The sequence below is a fragment of the Mus musculus genome, chromosome 13 (genome assembly GCF_000001635.26).
Source record: "Mus musculus strain C57BL/6J chromosome 13, GRCm38.p6 C57BL/6J".
NCBI lineage: Eukaryota > Metazoa > Chordata > Mammalia > Rodentia > Muridae > Mus > Mus musculus.
The window spans coordinates 97174754-97199536 of record NC_000079.6 but is presented as its reverse complement, the minus strand read 5'-3'; the positions used below and the strand labels follow the sequence as shown (position 1 = coordinate 97199536).

The 24783-nt window shown below is 45.1% G+C and overlaps 2 protein-coding genes across 13 annotated transcripts in view; one reads left to right on the top strand and one right to left on the bottom strand.

Annotated features, from left to right (window-relative positions):
• The first annotated feature begins 1179 nt into the window (after window positions 1-1179).
• On the top strand, window positions 1180-23206 carry Hexb (hexosaminidase B). The gene is made up of 14 exons (NM_010422.2): window positions 1180-1511; window positions 5270-5415; window positions 8259-8324; window positions 10185-10231; window positions 10465-10575; window positions 13868-13969; window positions 15731-15860; window positions 17524-17704; window positions 18369-18455; window positions 20121-20193; window positions 21483-21657; window positions 22391-22481; window positions 22636-22740; window positions 22948-23206. The coding sequence occupies exons 1-14, from the start codon at window positions 1276-1278 to the stop codon at window positions 23006-23008; spliced, it is 1611 nt and encodes a 536-aa protein (NP_034552.1). The 5' UTR covers window positions 1180-1275; the 3' UTR covers window positions 23009-23206.
• Window positions 18335-24783, bottom strand: part of Gfm2 (G elongation factor, mitochondrial 2) — a 43270-nt gene continuing 36821 nt past the window's right edge. For 5 of the 12 annotated variants that reach the window (XM_030247300.1, XM_030247301.1, XM_006517689.4 and 2 more), the window contains 2 exons: window positions 24493-24675; window positions 18341-23937 (listed from right to left, as the gene is read on the bottom strand). In XM_030247300.1, coding sequence (XP_030103160.1) covers window positions 23800-23937; window positions 24493-24675 — 321 coding nt within the window. In that variant the 3' untranslated portion in view covers window positions 18341-23799. Of the gene's footprint in view, window positions 23938-24492; window positions 24676-24783 lie in introns of all 12 variants that reach the window. The other 7 variants (NM_177266.5, NM_001271465.1, NM_001271463.1 and 4 more) reach the window with 4 other exon arrangements.

The following is a 24783-nucleotide window of genomic DNA, read 5'->3' as shown; positions in this document are numbered from 1 at the left end:
TCTAGTAGCTGCTCAGGCCCACGAGGCTCATTGTTTCAGCTGGTCTTCTGCAGAAGTAGGTTCTAACAGATGTGTTGGCAACTAAGTGCAAGCAGGCGAAGAATGAATCCTCCTTCTTCCAAAGTCCTTATGTAGGCCTCAGCAGAAGGTGTGGCCCAGATTATAAGGTAAATACCAACAGGCTTGGATCTGGGACTTGCTTTGTTCCAGGCTGACCTTGAACTCAAAGCTCTCCTTGCCTCATTCTCCTGGGATTAAAGGTGTGTCCTACCTAGCCTGGGCCTAAGCTTTTCATGGCCACTATGTCTCAAGATCTCTGTGTCAAGATCTAGGTCAGAATCTTGTGTCTCCCAGCCTCAAGATCTGGATCACAGGTGAGCCCTCTAATTCTAGATTGTAGTTCATTCCAGATATAGACAAGATGACAACCGGGAATAGCCCCCACAATGTGTATGGGTGTTTTATCTGTATGTACATCTGTGTACCACATGCGTGCCTGGTAACCTCAGAGGCCAGAAGGGTGAAGTATTCCCTGGGACTGGAGTTATTGGCAGTTGTGAGCCACCAAGTGGGTGCTGGAAATTGACCCCCCCCCCCGGTTCTTTTTGAGAACAGAGTTCTTAACTGCTGAGCCATCTCTCCAGCAATCTTCTAGCATCTATTTACTTACTAAGTTGCCTTCCTGTGATTAGACATACTGTAATCTCTGATTACACATATGCACGTTCGCCCTAGCTAATCGTTATAAAGGTCCTTGGAAAACTATACATCGACATTAATCTCCACTACAGAAATATTCTCTTTGTATCACTTTAATATTTATGTAGTCCATCGCGTCTATCCCAAGTTTTAAATGCTCCCCCTATCTATTTTTTTTTCCATGCATAAATTTTAACCTCCCATTACTTCCAAAGTCAACTCCTGGGAATTCTGACTCGGGAGGTTTTATCAATCAGAGTCCACCACCGTCAGATTTAGTGACAAAAACACTACCTGAAGAGTGGAGGAAGAGACAGGTCTTGCCTGTCAGTGGGCTGCACAAACAAGTTCCTCAGGCGTGACAGGCGTGAGCCACACCCCAGCATCCCGGCTAGAGCGCGACCGCCTCTGCACCGAGCCTGCCCCCAATTTCCGGGCCAATCCCCTCTCGGAGGCGGAGCCCGGGCGGGGAGCTCGGTCATCTGACTTGGTGACCCGGGCACGGATGCTTTCTTCCCAGCGACCCAGACTGGAAGGTTGGTCCAAAGACTGCCTAGCCAGACTCGCGGAGCAGTCATGCCGCAGTCCCCGCGTAGCGCCCCCGGGCTGCTGCTGCTGCAGGCGCTGGTGTCGCTAGTGTCGCTGGCCCTAGTGGCCCCGGCCCGACTGCAACCTGCGCTATGGCCCTTCCCGCGCTCGGTGCAGATGTTCCCGCGGCTGTTGTACATCTCCGCGGAGGACTTCAGCATCGACCACAGTCCCAATTCCACAGCGGGCCCTTCCTGCTCGCTGCTACAGGAGGCGTTTCGGCGGTGAGCAGCCCCACCCAGCGGGGAGGGGACCTTGGGCACAGAGAAGGATCGCCGGGCTACTTGGGTCTCACAGGACTGGAAGACAGCATGACTAGCCAGTCTAACTTAGGTCCAAACTTTGCAGACTGAAGCCCAAGACTTGACCTGTTCATGCTTCTTCTTTCGCGCCCTAGGTGCTCAGGGACCCTACTTAGGATGGGTTCCGAATAACAACGGCCGGGCGTGGTGGCGCACGCCTTTAATCCCAGCACTCGGGAGGCAGAGGCAGGTGGATTTCTGAGTTCGAGGCCAACCTGGTCTACAGAGTGAGTTCCAGGACAGCCAGGGCTATACAGAGAAACCCTGTCTCCAAAAACCAAAACAAAACAGAATAACAATGGAACCCGTGACTCTGCTGGAGTCAGTTTGTTGGGCCTCAGATGGGCAGTTGAGATGACTCCAAAGATAGGGAGGGAACAAGGTCCTAGCCTGCAGAGTGAACCTCCTCTGAGTGCATCCTTAGATACGGATCTTTTAAGGGCCCTAGGTATCCCCAGTGTCGCTTTCAGCTCCGTATGTGGCAACAATTCAGATATCTTTAGTCTCTTCAGTTTTTTTTTCGTTAAGTGTATATGACTGCATGAATTTATGTGTACCGCATGTGTGGAGATACCTGCAGATGCCCAGGGCATGAAATTTTGGAGTGAGCCCCTAATGCGGGTGCTGAGAGCCGAACCTGGGTCCTCTGTAAGAGAGTAAGAGTTCTAAACCTCTGAGCTCTGGGGTGGTAGTCAGGGGAATGGGGGAAACCTTAAGTTGAAACTTTATAGGAGACCTCCCCCTTCCGAGCTATGTTCCATACCTAATAATGTTAGGTATTCAAATGTTAGTCTTTCCAAATGGCCTTTCAAGTGGCTCTTAAGTAACATCTGCTTTTCTTCTTGTTTTCCCAACACTTGGCAGTAGTTGCTCTGTCTTCCTCTCTAATAGGTTTCCTAAAAACCCTTGCCTCATTTAGCACTTAACTGTCAAGCCGGGCATTCTCTGGGCACAGAGTGCCAGCCATAGGTAGGCACCCTTGCCAAGAACAGGGGCTGTGCTAACCTTATTGGTTGCAGGGTAGATTGTATTTGGGACGGTATTTGAATGGGATCCCCCCTCTGCCCTCTCGATTTGAGACCTGGGCGGAAGGGTCTGCCCCCTGGGAACTGTAATTTGGTGCTAGCTGTGTCGCCTGCTTTCACTTCTTCTCTGTGTCTGGTGCATATAGCTATAACTTGATTTTGCCTGCAGGACACCAAACAGCTGACCAGGGAATGCAAAACAAAGTTAAGGGTGGGTGTTTTAGGCTCTTTGCTGTGGAAGGTTCAGTGGAAGAGGCCCTGATGCAGCAGAAACAGCGGGGGTTCTCTGCCACAGAAAGGCTAATGCTTTGCTTATAATTTGCACAACTAAGAGGGTACTGTCACCCTATTTTGGAGGCCTGCTCTAAAAAGCCTTTGGAGTTGAATTGCTAATGGGCTGGAATGCTTTGTGGCCCACAGGTAGAGCGAAAAATGTACAACTAAAGTGCCTGGTAGTATTGGGGTATCCCGGATTGTAGCCCAGCTACTGGACTGAATAACGTCTGAAAAGCGGCTTGCTTGATTTAGAGCTGGCGGTCAGGCTGGATTTTCCTTTTGCCTTGCTTGAGCAGGCGAGTTACTTGTTAATGGATACAAAGTGACAAAGGCTTGAGTCAGCTAGGAGGTAGTTTGAAAACAGGCTTGCCATCTCACAATAAGACCTGGTCATTGTCACCTGGAGGATTTGTCCAACTAATGTGTGGCCAGTGTGGGAAGTAGCTAGTAATCGCACCTGGCGTTGTTTGGAAGCTGGTTGGGTTTTTCTGTTTGTTTGTTTGTTTTTCGAGACAGGGTTTCTCTGTGTAGCCCTGGCTGTCCTGGAACTCACTCTGTAGACCAGGCTGGCCTTGAACTCAGAAATCCACCTGCCTCTGCCTCCCAAGTGCTGGGATTAAAGGCGTGCGCCACCAACTGAAGCTGGTTGAATGCATTTGGCTGAGCATTCTAGGAGTGACTCTGGCAAGCATGGTAGGGTTGGAAGTCTCTGGAAATGCAGGAGAATTCAGGGAACCCCAGGTAATGAACATTCATACAAGCTGTTCAGAGTTCAGCGGCTTCTATCAGTAAGAGCCCAGGCCTCATCACAAACACGGCTTTCTGCAGGGATAGTTTGGCTGTTGAACATATGGCTACTTCCTCAGCCTCGGAAAAACTACTGAATAGTAGACACTGTTTTGGGTTTTGCTTTTGAGACAGATGTCATTGTGTAGCCCTTGGCTGGCCTCAAACTCATCATGTAGACCAGGATGACCTCCAACTCACAACAGCTTCTGTCTCCTTATGGTGAGATTAAAGGTGTGGACCACCACGCCTGACCTGGAGCTCTTGTTTTAAAAGGATAGCTTCATTTCTTTGGTTCCAGGAAGGCTAGCTAGCTAGCACCTAACTCAGACCTCAGATCTTAAAAACTAATTAGTGGTTCCTCCCCGACACTTACCCTCCCCAGGTTCTGCCCAGTACCAGGGGGGCCCTGCACACGCAAGCCAAAGCTGTTACCATTCGAGCCACACCCCTAGCTCCTTTTAAACTTTTTTAATTTTTAAAAATATTCTTTTATAGCTGGGCGGTGGTGGCAAGTGCCTTTGATCCCAGCACTTGGGAGGCAGGCGGATCTTTTAGTTCAGAGCCACATTTATCTCCAGATGAGTTACAGGGCAGGGCTGCACAGGGGAACCGTGTCTTGACAAACAAAAGACAGCAACAACAAAAATGACTTTATGTGTATGGATGTTTTGACCGGTTGTGTCTACATTCCATTTGTGTCCAATGCCTGTTAAGGCCAATCATAATTGGTTGTGAATCCCTGTGTGGGTGCTGGGAATTGAACCCAGATCCTCTGCGAGAGCAGCCAGTACTCTTAACCGCTGAGCTATCTCTCCAGTCCTCCCCCCCCCCCCCCCCCCCCCCGAGACAGGGTTTCTCTGTATAGCCCTGGCTGAACTCACTTTGTAGACCAGGCTGGCCTCGAACTCAGAAATCCCCCTGCCTCTGCCTCCGGAGTGCTGGGATTAAAGGCGTGCGCTACCATGCCCGGCTTCCAGTCCTAATTTTTAAAGCTTTCTTTCTTTCTTTCTTTCTTTCTTTCTTTCTTTCTTTCTTTCTCTTTCTTTCTTTCTTTCTTTCTTTCTTTTTTTCCTTTCTTTCTTTCTTTCTTTCTTTCTTTCTTTCTTTCTTTTTTTCTCCTATTTATTTATTTATTGAGACAGGGTTTCTGTGTAGCCCTGGAATTCACTTTGTAGGCCAGGCTGGCCTCAAACTCAGAGATCCATCCACCTTTGCCGCCAAATCAAAGGCATTCACCACCACTGCCCAGCTAAAGTTTTTAATTATGGATATATATACATATATGTATATATATATATATATATATACACACATACATGTACTTTAAAAATATTCATATACTTTATACTTTTAAAATATTCATTTTCATGTGTATGGAAATTTGGTATACATGTATGTCTGTGCCCTATGTGTGTGCAGTGCCTGTGGGGTGAACATCGGGGTTTTCAGAAGGATCCCCCGACAGTTTCAAGAGTGTCTTGAGGAAGAGCATGGTTAGATTGAACTGGCAGAAGATTTGAGAGCTGACTTCTATGTCTACTAGCACATACGTACTATTTGGTTCATTATTTAAATGGATTTCTCCCACAGATATTACAACTATGTTTTTGGTTTCTACAAGAGACATCATGGCCCTGCTAGATTTCGAGCTGAGCCACAGTTGCAGAAGCTCCTGGTCTCCATTACCCTCGAGTCAGAGTGCGAGTCCTTCCCTAGTCTGTCTTCAGATGAAACCTGTAAGCACTGATTGTAAAATGCAGTCGTTGTGGAACGTTTGTAAATTCAGTAGTAAGTACAGAAGGCAGGGCAACTACCCAGTCCTTCACCCCAGCCCTCAGAACTAACCACTGCCATTTCAGGTGTCCATACGTATGTTGTTTATTGCAGCAAACACTTTGAGTGAGTACAAACATTAATATAAATGTTTAGTTAATATGATATATGTGTTTTATTAACATTTAATTAATGTTTAATTAACACACATATATGTGTGTGTGTGTGTGTGTCTGTTTGTGTTTTAGGAAATTCACCAACATCCCAAATGTAAAATCCAGACCCCCCAACCCCTGTATTAAAAAGAAAGACACGGGTACCCTGAGAACTAGAAGTGAGCCAAGTTCTCCTTTAGAGAGGTAGCCACATATACCAAAGCCATTTACTTGCAGTGAAGACTTAAACAAAATGAGCTTGCCGTCCATTGGCAGAGGACCGGCTGAGCAGATGGAAGTTTGCCAGACACAGACTGCCAAGCTGCTGAGTCGGGCCAAAGAGGGAGGGTGTAGAGGGAGAGGCTCCATTTACACATCAACAGCCCAGAACTCGCCCATAGAGAAAATCATCTTTTTTTTTTTTTTTTAAATTGCACGATTGTGTATGTCAATGCCCAGGAGAAGAACTAACAACTAGAACTAGGTGAGCATCTCCAGGAACGACTGAGATGTCTTTTTTTTTTCCATTTTTTATTAGGTATTTAGCTCATTTACATTTCCAGTGCTATACCAAAAGTCCCCAATACCCACCCCGCCCCACTCCCCTACCCACCCACTGAGATGTCTTTTAATTACTGGATTCTATATGGAGACTCTCGAAAGCAGTGGTATCCACAGTGCAGACACACACAGAAGGGGATGGCTGTAAAGTCAAAGCCATCTTCCTTCTCTTCCAGTACACACAAGCAGAGTCACTGCCAAACCTAAGAATTTCCTTTTGAAATTAGAATTCTATAGCTACATGTCTGAGTACTTAGCAGGTAAACCTTCTAACTACTATATATGATTGGATGAGTTCAGGGCCCTATTTATAGACTACTACCGTATACTTTTTTATACTCTATATGGGATGAGTTTAGTCGGGGTCCTTTTTAATATTAGCAGACGGAACTCATCTATTGTGGGAAAAAAGGAGGCCTGCTTCAGTTGCACTCACAGAAGCAAAACGGTTCCGGTTCTGAGTCTGACATCTCGCTCACTCAGCGCTGCGGTCGGTCATCAGACTGAAAGGCTGTTCTGGTACAATACTGTCAGCTGAGTGTGTCACATGAGTGATACCCATCTTTCCCTGCCTGCAGCCATCTGCCTTCTGGCAGTCTGGAGGTAGTAGAAGGCAGTGACTCGCTCCTGATGTCCAGAGGATATGGTACGAAGTCATTAACTGCAGCCTCCAGGGCTCTAGCTGTAGCAAAGTTTGCACTTGGGCACCTGTAGTTCTCACTGTCTGTACATTCTGTGCTCTCTCGCTCTCTCTCTCTCTTTCTCTCTTCTCTTTTCCCCTCTCTCTCACTCTCTCTCTCCTCTCTTTCTCTCTTCTCTTTTTCTCTCTCACGCTCTCTCTCTCTTCTCTCTTTTCCTCTCTTTTCTCTCTCCCCCTCTTTCTCTCCTCTCTCCTCCCTCTCCTCTCTCTGTCCCCTCTCTCTTCTCTCTCTCTCTCTCTCTCTGCTCTCTCCCTCTCCCCCCCCTCCTCTCCCCCCCCCAAACCCCCATAACCGGCATGCACCAGGCTGCATGCACTAAGACCAAATTTACCGTGGGTCACACTTAGGCAGAGTATGATTCCAAAAACTGAAGGATAGGGCCCTTTTTGGCCCAGCCAACTAGAACAGTACACTCTTGTAGGTCTTTTTGTTTTGAGACAGTGTTCCTGTTTAGCCCAGGGTGGCTTTGAACCTATGGTCCTCATGACTTTATCTTCTAAGTGCTGGGATTACAGGCCCATTCCTCCCCTCCCACCGTGTCTGTGTGGAGTCCCATTCTTGATAGATCTGGACTTCCTGAGCGAGGCGATGCTGAATTGAAAGCAAGTAATAGAGCAGATTTAAGATGACCTGGGGAAGGGGAATTGGGTCGGATGAAGACAAAAGAGCGCAGTGATCTCACTGACCACTGAAGACTGTCATTTCAGATCTGAGAAAGCGAGGAGGTATGAGGGGTGCCCAGGGTGAATGAAGTGAGGCAGGGTCTGGGGGTTCAGGCTGGGGCATTTTGAGGTGAAGGAATCTACATGAGGCATGCCGGAGAAGAGAGAAAAAGGTATGTGAAAATACCAGCAGTAGGGGGCTGGAGACATGGCTCAGCGGTTAAGAGCACTGACTGCTCTTAATCCTGAGTTCAATTCCCAGCTACCACATGGTGGCTCACAACCATCTGTAATGGGGTCTGATGCTCTCTTCCAATGTGTGTCTGAAGATAGTACAGTGTACTCATGTAAATAAAATAAATAAATCTTTAAAAAAAACAGTAAAGGAAAGAAAGAAGGAGAGAGAAAGAAAGGAAGGAAGGAAGGAAGGAAGGAAGGAAGAAAGAAAGAAAGAAAGAAAGAAAGAAAGAAAGAAAGAAAGAAAGAAAGAAAGAAAGAAAGGTAGATAGCCGGGCGTGGTAGTGCATGCCTTTAATCCCAGCACTCGGGAGGCAGAGGCAGGCGGATTTCTGAGTCCGAGGCCAGCCTGGGTCTACAGAGTGAGTTCCAGCACAGCTAGAGATACACAGAGAAACCCTGTCTCGAAAAATCAAACAAACAAACAAGTGTAGAAAATAGATTGTGCGTCGTTCTGGGATTAACACGATTCACTAACCTTCTCCCACAGATTCTCTGCTTGTACAAGAACCAGTAGCCGTCCTCAAGGCCAACAGCGTTTGGGGAGCGTTACGAGGTAAGCTCTGTGCAGTGTCATTGTCTCTGCAGTGGAATATTATGTGTTCCTTTGTAACATCAAGCACAGCAAAGTAGTGATGAACTAGCTTGAGCACTTAGATCCCTTCAGCCAAATGCTGCCTCAAGCTGAACCCCAGCGACGTTTGTCTCACCTGGGTGAGTCCCAGGCCATAGGCCAGGCAGCTGAGCCGTTCACGCCAGGCCCTGCCCTCATCTTCTCAGCTCTGAACAGCCAGCTCAGAAACACAAAGCCTTCAGTACTCAGGGGGTTTTGTTTGCTTTTGGGGGGGAGGTCTGGGGGGTTTGATTTTCAAGACAGGGTTTCTTTCTGTAGACCTGGCTGTCCTTGAACTCACTGTGTAGAACAGGCTGACCTCCAACTGAGAATCCTCTTGCCTCTGCCTCCCGGCTACTCCACCACTGCCAGGCATGGACTTTTCTTCTTTATTCGTAGGTCTTAGTTCCTCATCTGACCTTTTCAAACACTTGTGGCTAGGTGTTTATTCAGAGCATCAGACAGAAAATACTCTGAGGGTTACGTAAACAGGGTGGCAGTCAACACGTTTCCATAGACATAGATATTCAAATGAGAACTTTGAAGGCCGAAGTGGAGAAGGGTTCCATGTGAACAGCAGTTGAACATGGGTCAGTCGGTCCTGAGAGATAGCCAGTTGTAGTGAACTAACCTCACTCCTATCCACTACGCCCAGGAGAGACACCGAAGCGCATCCCAAGAGTAATTCTTTGTTTTTGAAGAAACTTGGGTCACAGACTCCCATCTTGTCTTGGAGTTTCCTCATAAGTGCTTTCAGAGCTCCTCCTACGGCTCCATTCCTGGTGTGTGCTCCAATCCTGGACTGTAATGTTACAGAGCTCTCAGTAGCCCCAGTTAGTTCAGCTTTGGTTTGGGCTCAGCCTATTCCTTCTTACCACCTTCAAGAGCAAGTACCTGTCTTCTCCAATGTTCGATGCCTATGGATTTAGAAACATCAGCAGGTTTATAGGAGCAGAAGGAAGTGGAAATGGAAATGCGCTGCAACCTCTTTCCCCACCCCAGGAAGTTCCCTGGGTGATTCCTAAGAGAGTTTGAGAGACCCCTGCGTAAGAAGATACCTGCTCACTCTAGAGACAGATGGTTTCAGTGAACCGCATTCCGGAGTCCTGTTGCTCCTCACATTCCTGTCTTGGGACCTTGTTTGGACTGGCTGCTCCTTGGCAAATGGAGTGAGGGCAGCCTTGCCAGGGAGGACTAGGAGGATTGAGAGGACTGCCTGGGAGGAGGGTGAAGACTGGGAACACTCACTGTCTGTGCCCTGGAGCCACACAACCTTAGCATCCGTAGGATCGGGGTCGGAGTTATCTGTTTTTTCTTTTGGTTTTTGGAGGCAGAGTTTCTCCATGTAGCCCTGGCTGTCCTGGAACTCACTCTGTAGACCAGGCTGGCTTCAAACTCAGAGCTCTACCACCTGCCTCTGCCTCCCAAATGTTGGGAAAAAAGGCAAGAGCCTCTGCCAGCAAATTTAGGTACTTCCTGAAATGACCAGTCCTTTATCATAAACATTCTTTCTTTGACTGCTTTGCACTTACTAGGGAGTTAATATTTCATTGAGGCGTTTGTCTTAAAAATGTAGAGGGGACTGGTGTGACGAGAGCAGGTGCACTTACTCACTGGATACAGAAACTAGGATTGCTGTGTTAGGAGAACATTAGGGATTGCAGGAGTGCTACATTTTAGAAAGTGTGGGTGCAGTGCTTGCTTTTTAAACTATTTCTCCTGTGGTTATGAATCTGTATGGACACTACTTTTATTTCCATTTTTTTATCTTGTAAATAACACAATGCCTTTTACTTCCCCCAGGTTTAGAGACGTTTAGCCAGTTAGTTTACCAAGACTCTTTCGGGACTGTAAGTATTCCTTTGTGTCTTGCTGAGGCTGGTTGGACAGGCACTGATGTTAGAATGTAGCCTACCGAGCTGTCATTCTGAAAGTTTCTTTTCCCAATATAGTTATCTTATACAGTTCATGCACTTTTGGGGCCTACATTTTTATGCAATGCTTGTAGACAGTTGTAGTCTTTGTTGAACTTGAGAAGGAAAACATTCAAAAAAATAAATAAAAATTTTATTTTGTCTTCTAGTTCACCATCAATGAATCCAGTATAGCTGATTCTCCAAGATTCCCTCATAGAGGAATTTTAATTGATACATCTAGACACTTCCTGCCTGTGAAGACAATTTTAAAAACTCTGGTAGGAGATTGCTTTATCAGACCCTTTGCTCCTCTGCCCCAATGGTTACTTTCTTTATGTTTCTTGTACCATCTTAGAAGACTAGAAAGACTTGTTTTTCTTGTCCTAAATCTAAGCACTGGGGGTCCGAACACCCTTCCTGATAACAGAGTGTCCCTAGGTGAAATAGAGGCATACGTGAGAGGATCTCCCTAGCGGTGCCATTGGATCACAGACAACATGAATTGGCCAAGACTGCTAAGAGAATTTGTTTGTTTGTTTGTTGGAAGCCGGGGTCTTGGTATGTAGCCTAGGCTGCTTTCAAGCCCCTGGGCCATGGGGTTACCAACATGCCCTATGTTCACTGAGATAGATAGGTAACTTTAAGACTCCCTTTGACACACGTGTCTGTTCTCATTACCCAGACCACAGCTCTCGACATAGCTTGGAATAAATGGCTATAGTTTTAAAGGGGACCTAGAGAGGGTTCAAGGAGTGGCTTTTTTCCTTTGGAAATGTTCCAGCGAGTATATGGAACCTTGGGGTGGAGGGATGGGAGGGTTGATTTTAACTACCTTTTCCTGGGGGCTTTTCATTGGTTTGTCCCCACTACTACTTGCCAACCAACTCTGTAAGCTGCCTAAGCTTTTTAGAAGACTACAAAGAACTTTCATATATTCTGCAATCAAGAATATATGAATAAAATTTATGAACATGTGAATAGAAATATAAAATATATGAATATAAAATTTATAGATATATGAATTTGAAGCTTATGATTTAAAGATTTTAAATACTTGCTCAATTTACTTAAAGCATGTCTTTGCCCGAATCTCCCTATTATAGCGTCTGATGGGCACCTGCAGTGGGTTACTCAAGTATTAGCTTGCATCTCCTATTAAAAGAAAAGGACGCATCTTAAAATAGCTTCCATGCAGTTATCAGGAACAGGAAGCTAATCCCATGTGCCCTCTGTCTACTCAAAATGCAGATTCCACGGCTGGTGGAGCATGGCCACCTAGGGCCTGTGTTGAACTTCCTTGTTCCAGTTCCCCATTGACTTCCAGTCTGGGCTGCTCTCTTTCCTCATTTTGAAGGATTGTGATATTTTAAAAGTCTAGTTACTTTTAGAACATGTATTAGCTCATCTGTTCCCCACATGAGCTCCTGTTTCCCCGGCAAGAATAAAGCAGAAGTGGGCTGTGTCCTCAGATGGTATCAGTCAGCCTGATGTCTTACTACGGGTAGTATACACCCGGGATGGCTGAGATGTTGTCTGCAATGTTTCTCCACTGTCAAGTTAATGTCAGGGTATTTTGTGCTTTTAAGCACCCTGTGGGAGAAATGGTGAGACTATGTAAGAATCGCTGTAGCTCGTCCTCGGTGCTCACCCACCGCTGGTCCCTGCCTCGTCAGAGGGTTGCTGCTCTGACCAGTCACCACGGGGTGATGTCCCTGTTTCCATCACCTCTGGCATTTAGTGAATCATCTCCCATGGGAAGGCAGAAAGTCCCTTTCCCACATTATACATTATTTTATCAGTCTAGATGACCATTTTGCTCAACAGATTGTAATCTGTTAACACCCCATATATAATTGTCAAGTTGGTCCTACTCCGGCCTTCAGAAGCCCGTCATTTATCCTTTTGAGGTGCGCCCCCCAGTCTCTGTACTTTTGGACCCATGATGTCCCAGGTTTATGTTGCCCTGTCTCAGTTTAGATTCAGGCTTTTAAAAAAGGAACCCTTTAGTGGTCAATATTTCAAAACGCAGACTTGGGCTGTGGGGGTCAGGCGGTTATTCCCACAAAGGTATGTCCTGACCTTACAGACACTGGGAAACATACCCATTCATGTGTTCCGTTTATTTATGTGAACATATATGTGTACGTCTGCCCCGTGTCTCTCTGTCTATATCATGTGTTGGTTTGGTACAACCCAAGAGTCAGATCCAGTTGCTGCTGTGGACCAGGAGAGACTGAGTTGACCCTTGGTTCTCACTTCCAGTTAATCTGGAAGACGTCTTTCCATGGCTTTCAAAGATGTAAAGATCCTCCACCCCCCACCAACAACTGGGTGCCCTCAAACCAGTTAATGTTGTCCACCTGGAGATAGTATCAGATCCCAGAAGCTGAAGGCTTGGTTCCCAAGGCTACCCCAAGAGGTTTACCTAGGCTTGTGAAATGCATCTACAGATCAGGGTTCTTATAACCCCCAGTCAAGTTCAGTTAATTTCCTTGAGTGGCTGCCAGAACTTAGAGAAACACCTATCCGCCTATTATAAAGGCCACTGTAAGGGCCACAGGTGAGGAAGTCCTTAGGGTTGGGATTTGGAGACTGGGCTCTTAGCCCTCTCTGGGCGTGCCGCACTCCAGGAACCTCCTGTATCCAGGAATGCAGCAACCCTGAACTTGTCCTTTGAGGTATGTGAGTCTCCACTGCATAGACATGGTGCAACAGGAAATGTGACTAGACAGGAAGGGTCTGAGCAAAGCCCAGACATCCTGCAGCTTCAAGATCCTCTCTCTGTGCAGCATCCCTCCCTTGGGGTACAGGACAGGTCCCCTCTGGAATAAGTAGGGTCATAGGACCTACTATCAGGTGAGATAGGTCAGAGAATTTCGTTAAGGCCAGCTCCAAGACAGTTTATTCCTTCCTGGTATACATTACATTTAATACATCAAGATGCCTAGGTTTTCTGCAGGCATTTGCTTGGCCTGTATTGAGCCTAGAATGAACTTCACCTCCCAGGGTTATTACCTTTCATATACATGGGAACTGTAAGCTTTCTATTCCCATAAGTGCCTTGTTTCTCCTGTGCTCTTCTTCCTAAGACAATCTCGGCCTCTTCAACCTCTATTCCTGGCTCCCTGACATAATGATCAAGTCATAAGCTTGCTCTCCGATACAGCAATACCTCAGCTTCCTGTATACAATGTATATGCTTTGGGGAGGGCTCTAATAGAGATGTATCATGTTGCTCTCTGATACAGCAATACCTCAGCTTCCTGTATACAATGTATATGCTCTGGGGAGGGCTCTAATAGAGATGTATCATGTTGCTCTCTGATACAGCAATACCTCAGCTTCCTGTATACAATGTATATGCTCTGGGGAGGGCTCTAATAGAGATGTATCATGTTGAGTACATATGAAGAAGCACTTATACTTTCTCTTCATTCTTTCTTTGCTTAAAAAAAAAAAAAAAAAAAAAAAAAAAAAAAAAGCACTGATTGGAAGCAATCCCAATGTAGACAGAAGTAATACGTACTGTTTTCTTCTGTGGTACAGAATTTTCCCCATGTTTGTTTGCAGGATGCCATGGCTTTTAATAAGTTTAATGTTCTTCACTGGCACATAGTGGACGACCAGTCTTTCCCTTATCAGAGTACCACTTTTCCTGAGCTAAGCAATAAGGTGAGTAATTCATGCCATTGTTATCTGTACACAAACATCTTCAGCATAGCTTCACCAGAAGGTCGTAGTAGTTCAGTATGTGTTTTTTTTTTAAATAAATGGAACCAAAGTGTAACAGTTAGGTATTTATGGTTTAAAATATTTTTTATCTTGCTGCTTAGCATTTTATTTCCAGAAATCTTTTTGTAATTGTTATAAGATTATTACTGTAAATATTCTTATAAACATAATCTCTGGGAGCAGCAGACACAGTTTAAAAGCTTAGTATAGAAGACCTGAGCAGTTCATGAATAACATTAGTTAAGACATTCAGCTGCATAATAGGATATTTATTTTAAATAGGTTTGGAAACATGTAAATGACCTTTTTTCTAAAAACACATAAAAAATAGGATATTTTGAAGATTTTTTTTCTTGTTAAGACAGGGTTCTCAGGCCCAGTGTGGTGGTACATGCCTTTAGGAGACAGAGGCAATAAGCTTGAGGCAGGCCTGGTCTACACGGTGGGTTCCAGACAGCCAGGACTACACAGAGAGACCTCTCAACAAACAAGAGCCAGTGTCTCTCCTTCCTCAGGCTGGCCTTGAACTTGCCATGTAGCTGAGGATGACCTTGAAAGTGAACCCCCTGCTTCCTCCCTCGTGCTGGGGGTGTCTGTTGTGTTCAGATGGATTGCTCAGGCCCAGTGCAGCTGGGGAGCTCACCCCTGGGTCTCAGTTTGATCTCCCTGTAGTAGAGAATTCCAGCTGACATCCAGAGAAGCTACATGCCTTGTCCGGACTCCTGTCTATGGGCACAGTTCCAGCTCTGAGCAGCTCCAGCCGCCAGTCCGTGACAACTCTACCCTTCCCCTCCGCCTGTTATTCTGAATCAAACCCCAGACTTATCTCACTTGTGCAAAAGTTTGGCTTCACCTAGACAGCCTTCAATGCTCATATTTAGCCAAGTGTCTTTTCCTCCCTTAAAAAAAAATTTTTTTTTTACTCATTTGCATTGGAACCTGTAAGATCCATACATTGTGGATGCCAACATGCCTGCTAATGAATTCTCTTTTCTTATTGTAAATTATTGAAGAACAGTGGAAACCAGTGGTATCCCTGTCTCTCTGGGCTGTCTTGGTTTTGCTGGCTACATTCCACAGCATCCATTAACTATATGTTGACTTGGGGTTTGAAGGTCAAGATGACTTCTACAACCAGAGCCTGTGTTACGAGACATATGCTAACCCTTATCTTTCGATGGACCTTTATCATTATTTACAACTAGTATGGAGCACAAATCTTCAAGTGACACAGAGAGACTAAGTTAATATTTAAACACAATTAAGTTCTTATTGTTTGGGTGGGGGGATGGGTTTTTAGGTGATTGTAATTAAAGAGATTCAAAGAGAAGAATCTGTGACTTATAATAATGGGTGAGTAGTTTTGACTCTAGACTTGACAATGGCAGTGTTTTCCAAGGTTTCTCTTTGGAGGCAGACATTTCGCTTGTTTTGTTTGCTGTTTCCACAAACTTGAAAGTAACAGTGGAAGTTCTTGAAGCAGGAGGCACTGAGAGTCCCCTCAGTGAATCCTGAATTCAACGGGCAGAAATTCACTTGTTTCTAGAAAATCATTTCTATTGATTTCTATTCTGAAACCGCGAATCATCCACTGTTTTATACTTGATGATAATAGGAAAAACTGGCCAGCAAAGGCCAACAGAAATGTTTACAGTTCCCAGGACCAAATCCATCTTGCACATCTTAGCTTGCATATTCCAGGGAAGCTACTCTTTGTCTCATGTCTATACACCAAACGATGTCCGGATGGTGCTGGAGTACGCCCGGCTCCGAGGGATTCGAGTCATACCAGAATTTGATACCCCTGGCCATACACAGTCTTGGGGCAAAGGTAAGGAGTTTGTTTTACAGGTTGAAATGGGGGCTTCTGTCTCTTAACAGTTAGGTAGTTGTTAACTGTTGTTTGTGCAGTGGGAGCTCAAATGCTACAGATGGGGTGAAGTATTTTGTGTCCCTTCACGATCACTGTCTAGATTCTGCCTCAAGTATCAAAGCTGGGTGAGGCAGAACACTGGAGCACATGATGACTTAGTTCCATGTTATTGGCTGACACACTTTGGGGAGAGCACAGAATGTGCTCCCAGTTCTGCCAGAGGGAACAGCATGAGGCAAGGCATGCAGAGAGAGTATGAGTGGGAACAGCGCGGACCAAATTCTAGGAGCTGTCATAGATGGTGATTACAAATGTGAGCTCTGGTGACAGCCTGTTCGCACGTGTATCCTGCTTTTGTCATTTGGAGAGTGAACCTTGGGCAAGTTAACACTTCACCTCCAGTGTCCCCATCTATAAAATAGGGCTAACATTTCTGAGTATCAAATAAACAACAGAAAGTATACAGCACGGGACCCAACTTAACAATTTATAGTTGTTAAGTACGTAGCAATATCATGGTAGACATGGAAAGCAATGGGAACTGAATTGGAAAGGCATCGCTGAGGCTCCTGGTGACAGTGGGGGGCTTTGGCAGCATGCCCTGGAAACCAGTGTAAACCTCTGAGCAGAGAAGTAAACGTGGTTTGGGTCCCACCTGGGGAAAACCTTTGTGAAAGCAACAGATTGGAAAGACACCAGGGGTCCTACACTGGGAGGGTGAAATGGGCTTGAAAAGCAATGAGCAAAACCAGAGATGTTCTGGAAACACATTCAGGGAACTCCAGTAACCACAGACTCAGGAGAGGCCCACAGGCGGCCCTGTCCGAAACTAGAAAATGAGAGGGTTTTGTTGTTGTTAGATCATATTAAAAGGCAGCTAAGCTGGGCGAGGTGGCACACGCCTTTAATCCCAGCGCTTGGGAGGCAGAGGCAGGCGGATTTCTGAGTTCCAGGACAGCCAGGACTATACAGAGAAACCCTGTCTCTCAAAAAAGAAACAACAAAAAAAGGCAGCTATAGTTTCTGTTTGTATTGAGCAGAGAATATGAACTATGCACTGAAGCGCAAGAAAACGTTTGAGAGTCGCTGATATCTGGAGGGGATAAACCCTCAAAGTCCGCCCAAAACAGCACAGGGGAGCTGAGGAAGCTGCTCGGGAGAAACTGAGCAGCTCAGGGAATGCTGGTGCATGTGGTTATCTTCCCTCTTGTAAAGTCTCTATAGTGCCAGCAATATAATGTCCAGATGTGCAAGGTTTGCAGTATTTCCTGCTATAATGGTATCAGAGTAGGCCACACTCAATAGAAACCATGCTTTGAGTATTGATCTTTCCCAAGTTAATATTATGATTGTGTAGACATAGTCCTTAAGGAGCCCCAGGACCCAGCACACACAAACACAGATGTCAAAGTATGTTGTGTAGCTGAGTTAACATTTGTTGGGTTAGTGTGTCAAATGCATTTTGGACTATTTGGACTACTGATATTTTCACCTCGCTTATGAGGTTTATTGGTATTCAACACCATTGTAAGGGGAGGACCATCAATAGCATAAAGATGTACAAATTCAGGTCTCTGTGATTAATATCCTTATAAAAATAAATCTTTGCACTTTCTTCTAGGACAGAAAAACCTTCTAACTCCATGTTACAATCAAAAAACTAAAACTCAAGTGTTTGGGCCTGTAGACCCAACTGTAAACACAACGTATGCATTCTTTAACACATTTTTCAAAGAAATCAGCAGTGTGTTTCCAGATCAGTTCATCCACTTGGGAGGAGATGAAGTAGAATTTCAATGTTGGTATGGTAACTCTAAACCTTTATTTTTTCAGTTTTTGTTCTTAAAATATCAATATACAGGATCCACATTAAAAAGGGATAATTTGGGGTAAAAAAAATCTCTCCTTGTAAGGATTTAATTATTTTAAAAAATGTGCATATGAGGGGTGTAACAAGGTAAGGCTTAAGGGAGAAGAATCAAGTAGAAGAGCTGGGCACACTGGCTCCTGCCTATAGCAAGGTCAAGGGCCAGCCTGAGCTCTAGCGTAAGACACTGACTCAAGAAAAAAAGAATAAAAGAATCTATAACCAGTGTTGGGTACATATGGATCGATTCCCTGTGCTCAGGAGGATGGATGTGGAGTATTGCGAATTCAAGGTCAACCTGGGCTGTAGTGTGGCTATAGTGCGGCTATAGTGCGATTGTCTCAAAAAAACCAAAGACTACTACAGATGAGATGAGTTTTGGTGGGAGGGGAATGACTAAGTAGGGACAGATTTTCAAGTAAGAATTCTCAGCTTTGTAAGGGCCTGGGGTGGAGGGTGGGCAGAAGGAGTTTGCGTCAGCAGATTCAGACTCCCTGTGAGTCTCTTACAGTTTGTATGACTGATGCTAGAGATGCATGCTGCTTCAAATAACGGCACATCCAAATGTTTCTAACATTTCAGTCACTGTTTTATTTAAGGGCATCAAATCCAAACATCCAAGGTTTCATGAAGAGAAAGGGCTTTGGCAGCGATTTTAGAAGACTAGAATCCTTTTATATTAAAAAGTAAGTCGTCTGAAAGCCTAACCATCGGTGTGCCTTAGTTCTCTGCTTTACTTTCTCATCTTCTCCACCCCTTACAAAAGTGGAGCCACGAATGCCCACTAAAGGAGGCAGCGCTGTACCCTGTTCTCTTTATAATGCTGAGCATTTTGCATTTAGAAGCTGGCTGCTTTTTGAGAACTCAGCTCCGAGCCCTGGCTGCCCTTCCTCTCCTGCACTATCCAGGTGCTAGGACTCACTCCCCTTGTCCTACAGGACCTGGAGCAGCTCTTTTGCTCCTTACCATTGCTACCCATGCCTGTTGGCATTGATCAGAATTGAAGACAGCTAGCTGCAGCTACATTTCCAGCATTCCACAGCCAGGGGATTGGTACTCAAGTGGTGGCTGCCTTGTTAGAAAATCCAGACAGAGCACTTCCCGGGAGTTTGGTGGACAGTGCTCTTCTGCGGGAATTGGCACATTTTTCCCATAGGGACCAGACCGCCCTTAAGTGCCATGGGCCATGTGGAGTTGCAAATCTTTTTTAAAAAGAAAGAAAAAAAGAAAGCATTGCAGATTTTAAAACCCATTCTTGGCTTAGCCAGAGAAAAGCTGGCTGCAAACTGGTTTTCTAGGGCTCAGAGTTCATTCACACTGTTCCTATTGAGCTTTTGTGTGATATTGTTTCTTTCCAAGTGTTTGTCATTGACTAACTGCATTCTGTGCCAGCTAACAGCTGAATGTTGCTGATGTGACACGACAGGCTAGGTGACAGTTTCCTTTCTTCCAAGAAACCTTTGGAAACCCAAGAGATTAGAGTTCTGTTGGGACAGTTTTATGCGAGTCTGAGACCACTTCTCCTATTCCAGAGAGCAGGACTTACCTCTGCTGTGCTAGGTTCCAAAGGGTGAGCTATATGCGTTGCTACCCAGCTTTGCTTGGTTCTTCTATACCAGTGGTTCTCAACCTGTGGGTAGTGACCCCTTTAAGACCACTGGAAATAGCAGATACTTACATTATGGCTGATAGCAACAGCTAAATTAGTTATGAAGTAACAACAATAATAATCTTATGGCAGGGGGTCACCTATAATAAAGGGTTGCAGCATTAGGAAGGTTGAGAGGCACTGCTCTATTAAGATGTGTCACAAACCCAGGGAAGGGAGCTCAGCGCTGGGGCTGCGCACCCCGCGGCGCTCCCCGAGGGGCCTCTGGTCATGTAAATCACACTGAGACAGTCTGAGCTTAACCAGAAGGAAGAGGAGCTGCATCCAAGCAGAGTGGTGGCTATGGAGGTGACTGGAGAACTCTGCCACGTTGTTTAAAGAGGCGAACTAAGTCTTCTATGCAGGAGGGCACGACATGTATCCCAAGCACGGAGCCTGCCTGTGGTGCTTTAAGCCTGTAGTGTTTGAAGGGAGTTAACTTTGTGTGTGCAGTTTCAGTCTAGTCAGCAAGACATATTCTCAAGTTGTCTTGAGGTTGAAGAATTTTTTCCATCTTCCATGTCCCTTCCCCTTTTCCTACCTTTCTCTGCTACCTGGACTACACAACATAGCTGGTTCTATATAGCCATATAATATTTTGATATGGTACCTTGCAACACTGCATGTTCTTGGTAGAAAACACGTATGTTTTAAGAGTGTTAACTTTGTGATCCTAAATAACTGTCCATTTTTTCAATGTTAGGATTTTGGAAATTATTTCATCCTTAAAGAAGAACTCCATTGTTTGGCAAGAAGTTTTTGATGATAAGGTGGAGGTAAGAACCGCGAAGACTCCATCTCAGGCCCGGAGTGATGGCTCTGTGGGAGGGCTGTGTCAGCCTGAGGACCTGACTGTGAGCCCCAGCACTGGCTTTCAGAGTTGAATGTTCTGTCAGCAGTCAGGACAGATGGACGGAGGTGGGGTGGGAGGGCTCACTGTTCACTGCTGAACTGTTTGCTACAGACAGACTCAAGGGCCATTACTTCAGTTATGCACCCCCTGGTGATCCTCTCAGCTCCACAGGCAGCACCAGTACAGCACTCAGACTCAGACGGAACTAAAACTCATCAGCCATCAGCCAGCTGAAGGGACTGAGGGAGAGTCAAGGCAGAAACTCATCAGTATGCATCATATACATACGTTGTCAAGAACAAACTTTTTAAAAAGGGCCGAGCATGGCCTAGTGTGTGCCTGAAAGCCAAAGACCACCAGGTGCTGGGACGAGAGGGTTGCTGGGACTTGTTAGCCTCCAGCATAGCTCAGGTTCAGCGAGAGCCTTTCTCAAGAGAATCAGGTGATCAGAGCAAGACGGCACCCCTACCCCTGCACACTTATGCACACATTATACTATGCAGATACCAAACTCCATCAGTACTATAAACAACTTGCTCTTCTTTCCCCAACTCCTGCTGTCTCACGAGTTGAAGTAATCTGAATTAGGTTCCTTTTGGTTTTTAAGAGCAAAACACAACAAATGAGCTTTTTAAAAACAATGTTAAAGTGGTTTTAAAATATGTAAAATCAGGACTGGAGAGATGGCTCAGTGGTTTAAGAACACTGATTGTTCTTCCAGAGGTCCTGAGTTCATATCCCAGCAACCACATGGTGACTCACAACCATCTGTAATGAGATCTGATGCCCTCTTCTAAAGTGCAGGCTTACACGCAGGCAGAATGCTATATACACAATAAATAGGTAAATCAATATATACTTTTAAGAAGTATTTTTTTCTGACAAAATTATTTCTTACAAGCCCAGCTGCCACTGTTACCTTTCTAGGGGGCTGGTGACGTCTCATGGTTCAAGGTTAAGTAGAATATTGCTGTGGTAGAAATAGATTTGAGGTGCAAATCTTACCCATCTCTGAAATATTAGCTATAGTCAAAAGTTAAATATCCAACTTTAAAGGTTAATGTGAATAGCACATGGCACTGATCAAGAAAAAAAGGATGTATGATTTCTCTAAGATCTTAGAAATTTATGTTTACCAATCATGAGCCCATGAACCTGTAAGATTGTATTTACTGGACCTAATTCTGTGATTGCAATCCGTACCTCTAACAGCTTCAGCCGGGCACAGTAGTCGAAGTGTGGAAGAGTGAGCATTATTCATATGAGCTAAAGCAAGTCACAGGCTCTGGCTTCCCTGCCATCCTTTCTGCTCCTTGGTACTTAGACCTGATCAGCTATGGGCAAGACTGGAAAAACTACTACAAAGTTGAGCCCCTTAATTTTGAAGGTAAGCAAAGCAAGCGTCATGTAACTCCCACTCCTGAATCTAATCTGGATACTTCTCCACTGTCCACTGTCCTGAGGGCGACAACGTGTAGCCTGAAGGAAATACATAGCAGGCCCTTAGATTCTGCCCCTGTTTTCATGGAGTTGCTCTTTGTATCTGAGATGTCTAAGTGCGTTAATTTTGAAAGACACCTACGTTGCACGTAACTCCTAAGTGAGGCTTTTGGTCCCTTTACTAGCAATTCTATTTTATATAGTTTTTGTATTTCAGTCTTTAGAAAATGATTATATGATTAAAAGTTTCAAAAATATTGATCCACTAGAAACTATGACTTTCTCTAGAAAGCATTTTCAGGATCAAAAAATAAATAAATAAATATAAATATATTTTTATAAATACATATTTATAAAAAAATAGTTCTTAAATACTCTTTCTTGTTTTGTTATGAAATACCAAGGAATAAGTATAGTGGTAAACCCATTGAAATGAAGCTTGTATTTTCTCAAACACCACTAATAGGAAATGCAGGGAGGGGTTGAATGTGGGGGACCCTAGGAGAAGCACCTGCGCCCCAGGCTCACCACAATCCTCTATTATGTGGAAGAGCACTGAGCCAGGGTGGGAGTAAAGGCTCTGCTGCCTACAGGAGGGTACAGAGCAGTGATGTAGGATGACTCTGGAAAGGAAACCAGGGTTGTACAGCTTAATCTCTCTCTTAACCACCGTCATGCAGGCTCTGAGAAGCAGAAACAACTTGTTATTGGTGGAGAAGCTTGCCTGTGGGGAGAATTTGTGGATGCAACTAACCTTACTCCAAGATTATGGTAAGGAATTAAAGTGGGGCCAGCTGGCTTGAAGGATGCCTTGGCTTTTATTCTCCATGTAAGCAGGAGAGAGCTCCTAATCTCCTTATGCAGTTGACTTAAGGAAAAAAAAAAAGTCTAGACTGCTTTGGAAACTGCATATTTTAAAATTCAGGCCTCGAGCAAGCGCTGTTGGTGAGAGACTCTGGAGCCCTAAAACTGTCACTGACCTAGAAAATGCCTACAAACGACTGGCCGTGCACCGCTGCAGAATGGTCAGGTGAGACACTTCCTTCCTGATCTAGGATCTCTTCCATTCACTGTCACTAGCCCATGGAAGATATATTTCAATATAACTGCCATCTTAAGGGAGTTAATAGCTTAAATTAGAATATTAAAACATTGCAAAGGTGGGGGAGGATTTGCTAAGGTGCCATGAGACAGGAGGCCACCATCTAAAATATCTCTCTGTGTTGTCTGTCTACAGCCGTGGAATAGCTGCACAACCTCTCTATACTGGATACTGTAACTATGAGAATAAAATATAGAAGTGACAGACGTCTACAGCATTCCAGCTATGATCATGTTGATTCTGAAATCATGTAAATTAAGATTTGTTAGGCTGTTTTTTTTTTAAATAAACCATCTTTTTATTGATTGAATCTTTCTATCCCTGAATCAAACACTGAATCTTTTATGTGAGCAGCTTAAGAAAATAAAAGGAAAAGCCTTGCACTAGCACTCCAGAGGGCTGCCCTGTGTGGATACTGTCATCTTGCAATGGTTTAAAAGAGAGATGTCAGGCTAGAAAGAAGGCTGAGGTATTTAAGATCACTCTTGCAGAGGACCCGAGCTCAGGCCCTGGATCTCCGTAATCACACCACAATTCCAGCTCCAGGGGGATGGAACATCTCAAAAGTAAAACAAGAAATGTCTAAACGAGGTCCGCTCCTCACAGGCCCAGGCTTCTGGACTCTGCTCCCGGGGGTGGTGCTGTTTGGGGAGGCTTAGGCAGTGTATCTTGGCTTCAGGAAGTTCATCACTAGGTGGACTTTGAGAGCTCATTGCCTTGCTTCCTGCTGAGAAAAGAAACCTTTTTTTTTTCCTAAGCTGCCCTGGCCAGGTTATTTTATCCCAGCACCAGAGATGGCAGAGATAACCGGGGCCCAGCTGTGGTGCAATATAGCAAAGTACACCCAACAGAATTAGAATGGCAGCTCCAAGGGTCTTGTCAAGTTCTTTCCACACCAAAGCAGCAATTTACTAGCCAGTTAATAAAACAGCATTCTTGCCGGGAATAAAGCAGGCAACTGGCCCAGCTTTCCCCGTTTCCAAGGGCCTATAGCACATGGGCCAAGCCACTTCTCTGGTTGAGTAGAGCACTCTGGTCTTGAGGACTCATGGCTTGATAAGTAGACAGTTCTAAGGCAAAAGTAGCTGAGCCAGATGTCAGAGTTCGAAGCACAGTTGAATATCCCTAATGAAAAAAAGTTCAGTTTGTTACTGCACTTAATTTACGCCTTACATTTTTTATCTTGGGGATTATCTTAGACCACAGAAGAGAAGGTGGTGGTGAGTCCCACCGCCTCCAGGGAGAGGTTTTCAAAAAGAAAGAAAAGGGAAATACTATGGCAAAAACTTCGCATAGGTGAGCTGTGCATGCATTCTGAGGTAAGTGACTCTGTCCTTCCCCTTTGTCAGTCAGTACCCTCATGTCTATCCGAGGGGCAGAAGTGCCTGGGTGGGGAAGAGAAGGATGCTGGCCCCAAAATTTATAAGAAAATACATGGAAGCAGGGGTTAGACAGTTAACAGCCTGACCACATTTGAGACACTGTGCCTTAATCTTTGTGGCTCTGTGATTGGAAGTAACGTGTTCCCAAGTTCTCAGCCACCACTGAAGGCAAAGTTTCATGGTGGCTGAAACCTTGGCATGCATTCTCTAAACCCAAGCCCAATGCCCACAGTGTCACTCGCACTGTCGGGGTCATCTCCTAGAGTAAACAACGTGTACATGTCAAATGCAAACTCACCATAATCTCTGCTAGAGGAACGAATCCTAGAACAACTCTGTTGTCTTGGCGAGTCTGGATTTCCTGAATGTTCCCTCTTCTTTGTGCCAAGTCTGCCAGGACAGGGCTGAGGTACTCCCTGCTCACTGTGACCTCGAGACTCATCAGAGGTTCCAGCACCTGTTTGTCAGCTTTCTTCAGGGCCTGAAGAGATTTCATAAACTGAACAAATTTCTATTCCAGTACACGGAAGACAGAGGAAGGCTAATTCCTATATTCCTGAGCAGAGGGCTCTGGGGAGCTCACTGTATA

Excerpts from the sequence above, each read along its gene's own strand:
- Hexb (NM_010422.2), top strand. The coding sequence starts at position 1,276 with ATGCCGCAGTCCCCGCGTAGCGCCCCCGGGCTGCTGCTGCTGCAGGCG. Across the intron at positions 8,325-10,184 it reads CGTTTGGGGAGCGTTACGAG|GTTTAGAGACGTTTAGCCAG; the intron begins GTAAGCTCTGTG and ends TACTTCCCCCAG. Across the intron at positions 17,705-18,368 it reads GAAGTAGAATTTCAATGTTG|GGCATCAAATCCAAACATCC; the intron begins GTATGGTAACTC and ends GTTTTATTTAAG.